Raw genomic sequence first — 13,383 nt, forward strand, 5'->3', positions numbered from 1 at the left:
TGTTTCTCTCTCTCTTCTCTGCAGTGGAACCAGCAGACCTCTTGAAGATTTTAGATTTTCACAGTTTACCCGAAGGTGTTACGAAAACAACGGGATTGTGCTCACATAGAAAGTCATCACAAGGACCCGATGTGGCTTACAGAGTATCCAAAGATGCCCAGCTCAGTGCCCCCACCAAACAGCTGTACCCAGGTGAGTATATGACTCAAGGAACTTTTCATGCTGCACATGTTCAACTAAGAAGTAATTTAAGAACTTGCAATGAAGAATTTCTCCTCTTTCAAACATGAAACACATAACACTACAATAACGCCAAATCACATCAGCAATCACCTCAAGGTGCTCTATATCGTAACGCAAACACCGTACAATTATAGAGAGAAAACCCCTACAATCAGACAACCCCCTATGAGCAAACACTCGGTGACAGTGAGAAGGAAAAACTCCTTTTTAGCGGGAATAAACCTTTTTCTGCTTAAAGACATTTTCCCAGGTTTTAAAGTTAAAGTCTTACCATCTGTTTGGCTTTCGTGACCTTTAATCCTACTTCACATTAAACTCCAAATATAACGTCTTAACTTGGCTGGATAGCATTTTGCATTTGCTCCCGTCTAGCCTGTTCCTTTCTCCCCCTCCAGGTTCGCAGTTTTGTCCGTTAGCATAAGCTGATAATTTATCTCGACTCTACCTTTAACTTCTAGGTTTTAAAATGGCTGTGCCTGCTGTTTAATCTTTAAGTCCCCTGCAAACATGTTGACATCTTGCTAATGCATGTCCAAGTGCGTCTGTATTTTTTACTGAAACAAATTGCCTACCACGTGTGGACACTTTTAGCAAATGTTGGTAAAAGAACGATAATGAAAGTGCACATCAGATGCATTGCCCTGTAATATTTAATGTCGCAGCAGGAGGAGCTGGGTGATGAAAAAGCAGCGAAAATATGGTTGGTGGATGGGAGGGAAGCCTGGGGTTCCACTTTTCTGTGTTCTATCATGCTGACGTGGCTTTGAGTTACTGCTATATACTGTGCTGCAGTGCTTCTTTCCTTTCTCCCCTCCCTCTCCAGCGCTCTTTCCTTGCTCTTCTCCCTCCTTCTCTCATTTTTTCCCTCAAGCGTCATCGCTTCTCCCTCTATCATTTCTCCTAGACTGCTTCTGCCTTGCAGTGTTTTCTTCCTTTGTCTTTGCTGTATATTTTTTTTTCCCCATAAAACATAAATTAAAAAACCCACAGTTTCATGACCCAGACAACCAATTTCTGAAAATGATTGTGATTGTTGCCTTTCCTTTGGCTTACAGATATAAAAAGCCGGTGAGGTCTAGATATAGCAACAAGAGAGAAATAATATCCCTTCCTGTGCGCTAAGCTTCCACAAAGTTTAGATTGGATGGCAACTCCATTCGTGGTCTTCTAAGATGCTACATTGGCCTTGGTGGATCTTTGATCCGTGGCATAACTCTTCCTAGGGGCTTAATGTAGAGCTGCAAGGCTCCTGTGGGCTGCATGCCCTTACATGCCCTCCAATCAAACAAATACTGTTCACTTTGATGCTTTATGACAGCATGTCCCCATATGAGTCTCTGTTTAGACACACATGCTGTAATTACACACATGCTACGCTGGATCATCCAAAATAACAGTCTATATAAAACAAACCAACTGGAGGAATTCACAACAGGCACCGCACAGTCTTAAGGTGCAAACAGACTAACTAGCTGTCTTTGGCTTGAAGGCTTTAAAATTCACTCGCAGTGTTTGTGATGTGGCCATCTCTTGCCTTTATGGTACAAGAACATAGAGCTAATATATTCCAGAAGGCAGTTGAGGTCATTTTATCCGGTTCTTTTTCCCCTCTTTAACTAAGTTTGCTACTTTAGTCTAGAGGTACAGTTTGAGTTATGACTTCAGTCTGGAGGTACAGTTTGCTTTAATTATTGAAAAGGTACAAAAAAGTCACACATAGAAAATAAAGGCATACAAATACAATTGTTTTGCTTTACAATAATGGTATTGAAACAAAAGCACACTAGCACCGGCTAAGATCACACCGCCTTGTGACCCCATAGCCACAGACAGCTTGTGATGATGTGTTGGAAAAGAGCAAGTGCAGACATGCACTCATTAGGCAAACATGTGGAAGAGATGATTCATTTGAAACTTCTGAGGCACCCTGAACAGAAGAGACCTTTCTTACCTTTATTAAGTGAAGGAGCTGGGAAGAAACTGGGCAATAAAACTGCCTCTCTCTTAAACTACAACCCATCAAGAACAAATAAGCATCTGAGAATTCATTGCAATGGAAATTGCAGTAAATCCCAATCTGGGCATTTTAATTTTGTCCATTTGGAACATTTTTTTCTTTACCTTCTGCGTATGTTGTGCGCCATCATAAACAATAGCCATCAAACACCAAAGGAAGAAAGACTCAGCAAATCCTAGGTTCTCTGAATGGGGTTAGCTGTAACTTAGCCTGCAAACCTGTGGTCACAACTGCTTTAGCTAGACGGCACCGACCACAGATGGCCAGGGGCTTCTGCTACAGCTTAACTCACAAGCTGTAAAAGCAATCACGGTTCTGTTGTGTGCCAGCATCCCTCAAGAGTGATATGTTGCATTCAGTGCCACATGCTACATATATAGTGGCATTTAATTTCAAGCAAAACTAGGTTGTAATCGTGTTTACTACTATTTATTTGGAAGATTTTGTAGAATTCATGGATGGACAATTAATTCTCCATGAGAAACAGGGAGTCTGCTGTGGAGAGCTGCACAAATAAGCCTATAAAGAGTTTATAGAATAACTCCAAGCTCATTGGTGTGGCCGTCCACAACAGTCATAGTTTCTCATGTGGGCCCATGGGAAAATTGCCTATCTCAGACTTAGATGTACAACATGATCTTTGAGGGCAAGCTCAATGACTCCAGAGTAAGACAGTAATAACATGTCATATCACAGCTAAAATGTTTTTTTATTATTACTGTTTTCTTAAGTTGTACAGTGGGAGCTGTTTACATTAGAGCCACTTACTGTTATGTTAAGTCACTTCACTGTTTCGTCCTATTGCTAGGTGCACTCCTTTGCAAACAGACAGCTCTGCAAGGCAGTTGTTGTCTCTGCAGCAATATGCAGTCCCACAGGAATGCAGCTTGTCTCATACAGAAGAAGAGAGTTGGACACAGTGATGACTGAATGACCAATTACAGGACACAAAGCTTTCTACCCCATTACCTGCGTGTATGCACTCTAACAGATGGCAGACATCATCAGAGAAAGTGCCGCCATAACCGGGTCCCATGCTGACGTTTTGTGCATTCTCTGAGGCTCTGTAAGTTTTGTTGAGGAAGAATACTCAGGCGTACACATCACATACCTGTAGCATGATATCACAGGACAAGACATTCCCTCTGCCCTTTCCTACGTGACGAATAAAAGATAGATACAAACTCTTCAGCAAAATCTGGAGTAAAATGCTGGATTTAGTCTGGCTAGCTGGAGGCGTCTTTGAGTTTCCCGTGACCTTTTTTGGCCTGACACTGGTGGCTGAGATGCCAGAGTAAACTCTCGGGACTGTTGGCACCCCAGCCTTTCCATTCCTACCATGTTGGCACAGACGCACACTGACAACACGAACACACACGAGGTATGAGGTATCTCTCATCTGGTGGCCTGGAGCAGCAGGTTGAGAAACACATTCTGGTGGGGGGGTTAGATTTTCTCATGCTGGGTTTGGGTCGTTATAGTCCCAGCAGGGCAGATACAGTAGGACGATGCTTTGCAATTTGCTGCTTACACTCCACAGAACACCCACTCATTTTCCCGTGTGCTCTGGTTTCCCTTTCACCCCTTAGCTGACCCTTCACTTCTGAACAAACAGCCTTCACCAAACCACTGCTGAATCACTGCCTGAGTGTCTGACGTGGCTATTGTGCAAGACAGATGCAGCACTAAATTTCCTTAATTGTGTTTCTTTGTTCTGGTATTTCCCACTTGCATTGTTTATATCATAGTGCTTTAATTTCATGTTCACTATGCAATCAGCCAAAGATTTGTGGATCTGTCTTCCTTACAAAACGCTAACATCTCAGGAGCTTTTTTTTGAAGAGCTGCCTTCCTGTTGCTTGTCTGTGTTCTGTCTCTCCTTTTTCTCTGCTTTACACCGTCCCACTGAAGCATCTGTCAATTAAAGCAATGTTTTTCATATGATGCCAAGCAGAATTCCTGAGGGAGCTCACTGCCAAGGCATGTGCTCTCCGCATGATGCGATCTGATGCCTAGCGTTTAATGAAGGAATGATAGAAAAAGGCAGGAAGACAAGACAGGAAGGCAAACAGACGTCCAGATGCTGACAAGGCTGAAGGCCGATGGGGAAAAAAAAGAAGAAAGCGAACGAGTGGCGGTAGCAAAATTCAGAATCGGTTGACTACCAAGTAGAAATGACATACGTATACGAGTATTTGCTGAAACAAATATTCTGAGCTAAGGTGGCGGTGTGGATCTGAAGGACACTACAAGGCAGACTGCTTCGTCCTTAAATAAGCTATTCATTTTCGTGTTTGCTGTGCGCTCATGTGACCACCAGAGGTCGCCTGTGTAAACAGCGACTTCTTAAAACCCATGAAAACTGCTTTGCAGTTGAAGGTTAGACTAAAAAATTGTCTTCTCTTCTCGTCTCTTCTCTTCTCTAACCCGACTGAGGTCCTCTTTTTTTCCTCCACATTGTCTGATTGGCTAGTATTACCAAAGTTTCCCCAGTTTAGTTTAGCAGTGTCTTCATATTCTGAATATGGTGGCTGGGTAAGGGGCTTTACCAGCGTAGCCACTGTAGCCACAAACCCTGCCTTTCTTTTCCGGTTGTCTGGAAATCTCTGCTCCACACATGCTAAAGACTGGAGATTACAACTTATGCTTATGTTCAGTATAATCCAGATAACAGTGGTGGCTTTAATACACTCTGGTTGCCTCCTGTTCTGAAAGGTGATCTGTGTTCCCAAATGTAGTCAGACCTTAGCACTATCTGGGAAGCAACAGTCTGCACAGACAGTTGGCAAGCTTCCTCCTTTTTGGAGGTCCTAAGAACACCCCACTACAGGAATTTGTCTGGCAGATGTTTTCCACACTGAAGCAAAATGCAGGAACTTGTGAGGCTTCTCAAAGGAGCCGAGCAGACGGAGGCCAACACATCCTCTTTATATATTTTTCTGCGTTTAAATACCACTATACTGCTGGTATTTCCATTTCCAGGCAATGTGTCTTTCATTATTTCTGCTGTAAAAATGTGTTGCTCCTCTCCAGCCCTTCATTGGTGTCTCGGCGTCTGCTAGACCCATCAGCTGTGGCAGAGGAGAGAAGCGGAGAGGAGGAGTTTGAAGGATAGTTTGACGAAGTCTCTGGGGATCACATGCTTTTGTCATTAATGCTTTTCACTCTGCGCTGCGCTGGAATCGATCCACTTTTTTTCCTCCCGCTAACTTTCATTTTACCGGCCAACCCGTTCAGATGAATCCTATCCGGTTATATTTTGGGCACTCAAAAATTTCTGGTGTTTCCGTTTGGTGCGCAAAACCAAATCTTTGATTCCACCAATATAAATGATATTTGTTAGTTTTTGTTCGATTTCCATTAGAAGCATCAGTAAAAAATAACCACACTCCCTTTAGACATCAAAGAACGCAGTCAGTCTCCTAAAATAACACAACGACTACAACCTTGCAAAAGCAAACCTCATACTTCATTCCTCTTACGATGATGAATGGTTACGGCTGCTTATAAGTCTCCAAAAAAAATAAATGTTTTTCTCTTTCTATCAAACCCACCATTTGTCCTGCCAGGTGATGTCTTCCCTGAGGACTTTTCCATCATGGCCACAGTGAAGCCTAAGAAGGGCAGCCAGTCCTTCCTGTTGTCTCTGTACAATGAACAGGGCATCCAGCAGCTTGGTCTAGAAGTGGGCCGCTCTCCAGTCTTCCTGTATGAGGACCACACAGGCAGACCCAGCCCCGAGGACTACCCCCTCTTCAGAGGAGTCAACCTAGCCGACGGAAAGTAAGTGCAGTCTTTCACCTCACTTGTACAAAACGCTTAAAAAGCGTGTCAGGCTCTACTTTTAAAACAATTTTAAATCATTCTATTAGAGTGGACCCTCACGATGATGGTAGGCTTTGACAGCAGTTTTGTTTAAATTTAGAAGTTTGGAAGCAACTTTTTGTCACTCTCAACCTTAAGTGTCATTGACTGCGTAACCTCACTACGCTACTAACAACTAGGATTTGAGATTGTATTTCACTTTGGAAGACAGAGATGGATAGATTCGAATTCAAATGGACAAACACAAAAAGAGGCCTGTAATCCAGTAAGTGTGTGAATTGATTGTACCTCCCATTCCAGGTGGCATCGAGTGGCCATCAGCGTGCACAAGCAGACCATCACCCTCATTCTGGACTGTAAAAAGAAGACCACACAGAAGTTACTCCGAAGTCCCCAACCAGTCATTGATACCAAAGGAATTATAGTGTTTGGAACAAGAATACTTGATGAAGAAGTCTTTGAGGTAGGCGTTAAACTCAAACTTTTAATCCGAGCTTTGTATATAGTATAATTTGGCAAATTTGATGGGTCATTTGGGACTGTTTGCTTCATGGACTGCTGGCTTGCCATTTATTCCAGGTTCAAATTAGCTTCAGCTTTTGCTGTTTTCATGTTGAAAGGCTGTATGAAAATGAAAAAACAAAACAAACAAACAGTGCCTTTAAACAGATGATTTAGGCCCATTTCTATATAATCAGACTCGTCCTTTTTAATTACAGCACAGACACATGTGGCTGTGGTGCCAATGGTGGTCATCCCCAGTCCCCAATTCTTTTGAAATACTGCTTGAAATTGGGGACTGCGGGAGAGGCCGCATCCTCTATAGAGATATTTGGCTTGCCCTAGTCCACCAGCATCTGATCCTCCTGCCACCCACTCTTTCACACGCACACAATCGTAAATCAGACTTAATTTAAGGTACCACATATCCCACATCGTCCGCAAAAGAACTTGGTGTCCTGCAGTTCCCTTCTGCTGCCAGCTGTGCTAGATTTGCTTGCTGCTCAGTTCATCCTCTTTTGCTGTTTCAAAGTGTTGCCTTATTGTAGCTAAATCTATAATCAAGCTGTTATAGTTCTCTTTGCGGCTTCACGTCTGGATTCTTTGTTTAAAAGGGCTATGACACTTCGCTTTACAGAGGTTTTTCCACAGGCAGCTACTTGTTTCAGTTATTAGAATAAGAGCTTTATTCCTTCCACCCCTTCTCTTCCGTTTATGCTTAATAAAGATAGGGAGTCAAAAGATGTATGATAATCTGACTGGTGAGAAGAAGCTTTTTGTGCTTTATAATACCTGCAAGTCCCTGATATGGCTCAAAAAGTGTTTGTGCACTATGAATTCATTTGGACAGTTCCTGTAAGAGAGCTTTTGTTGGGTTCCTGTAACAAGTTTTTGTCTGAATATGTGTGTCTCTTAAACCTGACCCCTGTGTTTGTGAGGAACACAGACACACACACAGACACACCAAAATATTCTGAGAGGCACAAAGAATAGTGTTGCCTTTGTCCCTTTGGAGTTGTGCTTGTTTAAAAGAGGGGATTAGTCTGCGAGGCCAAAGCCCTCAATAATAATTAGTAACAGAGGCTGACTGATGTGACTGATCCTTAGCCAGCTGACCTTTAACCTTACTGTTACTCAGCCGTATCAGATGAAGAGAAAGAAATATGACATCACTTCCCTAGCCACTGTCGCTAAAGTTTCCCTGAAAGACATGGACAAAATTATAGCCTTGTAAACAAAATCGAGTTTCTAAGTAAGAGACTTATCTGCAAAATGAACTCTACATATGAAGCTTTTTATCCAATGTTGTGGGGAAAATGTGGTTCATGAGGGAAAAAGGGAAGGATGCCAATTTTACTGGAGCACAAATAAAGATATCGTGTCATCTGTTTATATGTCTGCATTCTGTGTTACAGCCATTATTTCCCCTCTTCAGCCTATTAGCTCACAGCTGCCAAAAAGATGACGGCATTTATCCGTTTGTAACTCTGCTCTACTTCTATTATTTGCCCCTAGCATACAAATCAGGAGATCGGGGTGATAGTGGAACAATTAAATCTTAGCCAGCAATTTTAGCGGCGGTAACAGTTCAGTAGTTACCGTGGGAACGGACAGATATTTTGTGGGAGATGTTTAAAGCCCCCCCTGCTGTGCGTCTGCCAGTTAGGAGACAGGACAGGCTCCAGTGCTGCAGAAAATGGAAATTATGCCACATAGTTTCCAAATTATGCTCAGGTTGCACTCCTTTTCCTCTCATTACTCTCTTTGTAGTTTAGTCTGATCCCGTGTTGACTTTTGCCAGAGCTGGTTACCCCCGAGAGCTGGTAAGTGTGAAAACACAAAATAACATATGTGATTTCACTGTCGGACCTTTACATTAGAGTCTGGGGATTTCCAGGTCAATTTCTTCAGAAAACTGCAAACCTTTATTTTTATTTTTTGCACGATACTTAAAAAGAAAACATAATTGCTGGTAATTGCTGATTTATAAGAGATTTTAAAAATGACATACTTAATGGGTCCTAAAGGGAAAGTACAACCCCGAATCACATTTACATATTTTCCTTCTTGCCTGTATTGCCTCTTAATCCATTTCACTTGTTTTGGAGAGAAAAACATGAAGTGAAAAGATTAGGATTTATCACACTGTTAAATCAGAGTGATTGGTGATTGGTGCTATACTTCTTTTTTTAATGGAGCCTTTCCTTTGCATACAGTAGTAAGAAGAAAAGCAGTACTTATATGCTTAGGTGGTTTGTGGTTTGGTTTCTGACAAGGTTTTTGTGGTCACAAAGAGCCTGTCTGTCCTCTTGCACCACTCTATTTTAGTTGCTTGGTTAAGGGTGCTATGTTTGTATGGAAGCCCGTTTCCGCCACTAAATAAAAAAAAAAAAGCTAGTATCCATAACTCGAAATTTCGAGTTATTTTCTCGAAATTTCAACTTATTAACTCGAAATTTCGAGTTAAATTTCGAGTTAGCTTTGCCAATCAAAAATATACACCTGGAAGCATATGGCGCAGAGGAACGCGCACTCAAAAACGGATCCCAACAAATTGGCGCTTTCGCGAGTATGTTTGCTGATAGTAACACCATGTGATTCAGCTAATAACACAGGGATTTCATAATTTGTGAAGCCAGGCTGAGAACACTCAGCAATCTGTGCATTCACGACTGGATGTAATACCGGTAGCTTAGCTGTAGCATTTGTAGCTGAGGGCCTCAGCTTCCGGGTAACGAGGAAATGACGTCATTCATGTAGATTACGGATTGGCAGCGCTAACTCGAAATTGCGAGTTGCTTTTCTCAAAATTTTGAGTTAATAAATCGAAATTTTGAGTTAATATGTCGAAATTTCGAGAAAGTAACTCGGAATTTTGAGTTATGGATCCTTTTTTTTTTAGTGGCGGAAACGGGCTTCCATAGTGTTTGCGCTTGTGCCAATAAAAAGTGTGAAGGGAATTAAAAAGATTTTTAGGTGTGCAAGTAAGCAAACTTTTTTTGGAACCAGGTACAGTAATCGGTGCTGTTGCAAACTAATTGTAATCTTTTGTTTTTTCCCTTTTTCTCTATGATTGTTGTTTGAATGCTATCAATTGCCGCCATTATTCAGTATAAGCTGCTTTATATCATAGGTTAAAGACCCTACAATATTAATGGGAAAACCCTAACAATCACATGACCCTCCTATGAGCAAGCACTTGGCAACAGTGAGAAGGAAAAACTCTCTTTTAACAGGAAGAAACCTCCTGGAGAACCAGGCTCAGGGAGGGCCGGCCATGTGTGAAATATCTTCTTGAAGTTTTCACTTGTTTTGAGATGATGACCATGGATCAGTAGAGCTACTCCTCATACACTGAAATGCGGAAGTGCAAGCATAAAGTTTTGTGTGTGTTTAAAGCAGATTTAATGTAAAATGAATGTAATAAAAATGACTACACTCATTTTATCCATTAATTTGAAAGCAAGTCAAAGATCGCCTTGATTGTTGAAATATTGGTTACGCTGACCAGTGTCACCCCTGAGATCATCATTTTGTGGTTTAAATCTGCTTAAGAGTGCTTTCCACAGCTATGGTCTTCTCATTAGGATTAACAGTTCTTTGATTCAATGAACAAACTCCCTGAAACAGCAAATGAGAGTGTAGCCTGTGTAGCATTTAGCTTGGTTGACATAGCTAGCTAACATGAGGTCTTTTAGAAAGTTGTTTACTCTCATACCCTTACATTCTCTTCCTCATATTTTTAAATTTCGATTAAACCTTCACTTATTTTCTGTTATATGTTTAGCTCCGGAAAATATTCACACAAGAGTTAAAGCAAGGTGCCGTTTTATGTTTGGGAATGCAACCTGGAATGCTGACCCCTGCTGGTCTTTGCAAAATCTACACAAAAGTGGTAGACTGGTCATTCTAAGAGAATAAGCGTGTCATCAACCAACATTAGATTAAGGTGTTTTGAAAACTATCAAATTAACATTAGCATAACAAAATTGCAATATAAAGAGTAGCTAAATCACCTTAAAGGGTACTTCTCTGACAGATATACCTGTGGGTACAGATTAGATATTATTGTTTCTCTGTTTGGATGTATTTCTAGTGTCTCTTTATCTCTGCATGAAAGACTCCAGATTCTAAATGTACCCCTGATTTCCTTGTTCAATGTTGTTTCAAACTGAGTTAGCCAAGAACAATCAGAGATAATTTAATACCCATCCCTTAGTTGTAAGTAGCATTCAGTGAAATGGCGACCTGTGGTTGGTCTGAGGTAACCTAAGTGGGACAGATGAACCACTTGGCCCCACTCAGAGTTAATCCACAGGGGAAAGCGGTTGAATTGAAGCAACTGAGGTGGAGATGTGCAAACACAGCACTTCTTGTCTGGCCAAAAGCACAGACAGCAACTTCCATGAATGTGGACAATGATATGGTGGAGTCTTTATCACAGAAAGATATATTCGGCCTGTTATAGGGGAAGACATCAGAGGGAAGTTTTGAGTGTACAGAAAACAAAATAATGTTCCGAAATGAGAAGGGCTGGAGGAGAGGGGGAGGTCAGAACAGGAGGTGTGGGTACAGAAGCCAAAAATGTTGGGTCATTCGCTGGAAAGAATGAGGAGTTCTCTCCCCAGCTGATGTCAGTCTTGGAACAGGAGCCGCACCACATGACATCATCCAGAGGTTTCCTTGGTATCCGCTGATAGGCTGTCCCAAGAGCGAATGGGAGGGTGAGTGTTAAGTTTGGTAGGATAGGTAACAAAACAGAAGATGATTACGCTTTAGATATACAGAAATAAAGGATTAATGATGAAATGAATAGGGAGGGTTAAAAGTAATAGGGTAAGACTAAGGGAGCAGGGGAATGGGTCTGGAAGCCTTCAGTCGGAGTGGAAAGAAGCAAGTTGCGGGGCCCCTGTAGAGCAGATAGAGCCAGGAAAAACTAATAAAAAAATGCAACACATGAGCTTGATGCTCATAATGAGCTTTAATATTGTCATGGCCTGATGGGTTTTTACACATCCTGTTTTCCCATCTTCACCTCAGGACTTTCCTCCATTTTTTCCCGCCAACATCTTTATTGTTCACATGTTTCAGTCATCTAAGGTAAAGATTTGACAGAATGAGTGATATTTGCAGCAGACTTTGCAATCTCCCAATACACTTTGAACCCTTTGTCACTCAGTTTTCATTGGTCAGTTTGAGTGACTTTGCCAGACCTTGGCTTGGCTCCTGTGTTATTAATTTTTTTCTCAGTTAATAGTTTCAGTAGCTTTAGTAAAAGCATTTCAGTTTGTGGCTCTACTGTTAAAAATGTACGTGACCTCAGATTTCCATTGGGTGTCAGAAAGCAGTAGCAGTTTGTTCAGTTTTTCTAATGCGTGGATAATGGCCTCTCTTCTTTTGCCCCATTAGAGGAGGCCAAGAAATTTGATGCCCTGCTTGGGTCTCCATGACTGCTTTGTATAAAAAAAATTATAAGTGGAAATTTAGGTTCTTCCACAAAGAAAAGAAAGGGGGGAAAAGGAGATCCGGCTTCAAGTGGACAATAAAAGTGGTACACATAGTAATTAATCAAAGCATTACAAAAGTGTGTCTCTCATTTACACTGCTCATATATTACACAGGACTTCCTAATGTTATAGAAACTTAAAAAAAAAAAAGTAGCCCCAATCTTATGTGTGTATGCATTTTCCCCCCTACTCAATATAATTCACTAGTATAGTGTGTGCTGGGTCATTTTTTCTGTTAGGTTGACTGTAACACAGTCAGAATTTAATGCAGAGTTTCGCCCGGGACTGTCTTTGCTCTACAGAACTCCAAATGAGGGATGAGGGATTGTACGGCGTATCTCACCATGTGAGCCAGGGACCAGTGTTTCTGGATAGATCATCTCAAATGATCTCAAGGTCTCAAATAACCCCGAATTGCAATGTAGAGAGCCCTCAAATCCCCTGTTCAGAAGTGTGATGGCAAATTAGCCCTTGAGCGCAGACACTGAGAAGGCCACAAACATGGCTGATCAACATATAGCTCAGAGAAAGTTCTGTAACTACATTCTTAAATCCAATTCACTCATCTTACACTCTGCTTTCTGAATTCAAATGCATTCTGCCACAGTATAAATCCTTAATCCAAAGACGCCATGATGTTCAGTTTATATTGAAACTATTTCTATGAGATGCTGACTGATCATCATGATCATTTACAAGTCAGAAGCTAGTGGCGCTGTCAGTCTTTTTTTTTTTTACATTTACATCTTTGTAATGGCATTTCAGTTCAATTAGATTAAATTTTATTTATATAGCGCCAAATCACACCTAAAGTCACTGCAAGGTACTTTATACTGTAAGTAAAGACCCTGGAATAATACAGAGAAATCCCCAACAATCAGATGACCCCCTATGAGCGCACACTTGGTGACAGTGGGAAGGAGAAACTCCCTTTTAACAGGAAGAAACCTCCAGCAAAACCTCTTTTTGTTTAAACTTTCCCAGATGCAACCAGTTGCGGCAGATGCAACCAGTTTGGGTGAGGGGTGGGCATAAATGGAGAGGGCACATATATCATGCAAACTCCAGTGAAATGCAATGCAATGCACAAAACCCAGCCCCTAAATATATGATAAAGTTTAATCAGCACTTGAAAAAAGTTCCAGCAGAAAGCTTTAGCTAATAAAGAACTCAGTGTATGATGCTGAAAGTCCTTACTGAAAGTTTAATTTACCCAATCACACAAGTACTTATATACCTAACATTACACTATGATGGCAACTGTGGATTGAACCACCAACCTTCTAATTA

The 13,383-nt window shown here is 41.3% G+C and overlaps 2 protein-coding genes across 4 annotated transcripts in view; one reads left to right on the plus strand and one right to left on the minus strand.

The window, feature by feature from the left end:
• The window catches only part of LOC309711816 (uncharacterized protein), a 304,239-nt gene that overhangs the window by 228,292 nt on the left and 62,564 nt on the right, over positions 1-13,383 (minus strand). The gene's annotated exons all lie outside the window — the stretch shown is intronic.
• Positions 1-13,383, plus strand: part of col5a1 (procollagen, type V, alpha 1) — a 74,951-nt gene that overhangs the window by 15,585 nt on the left and 45,983 nt on the right. For all 3 annotated transcript variants that reach the window (XM_082541156.1, XM_082541157.1, XM_082541158.1), the window contains exons 2-4: positions 25-192; positions 5,830-6,043; positions 6,386-6,548. In XM_082541156.1, the coding sequence (XP_082397282.1) occupies positions 25-192; positions 5,830-6,043; positions 6,386-6,548 (545 nt within the window). The remainder of the gene's footprint in view (positions 1-24; positions 193-5,829; positions 6,044-6,385; positions 6,549-13,383) is intronic.

The sequence above is a fragment of the Aulonocara stuartgranti genome (assembly GCF_965226115.1).
Source record: "Aulonocara stuartgranti genome assembly, chromosome: 7".
Taxonomy (NCBI): Eukaryota; Metazoa; Chordata; class Actinopteri; order Cichliformes; family Cichlidae; genus Aulonocara; species Aulonocara stuartgranti.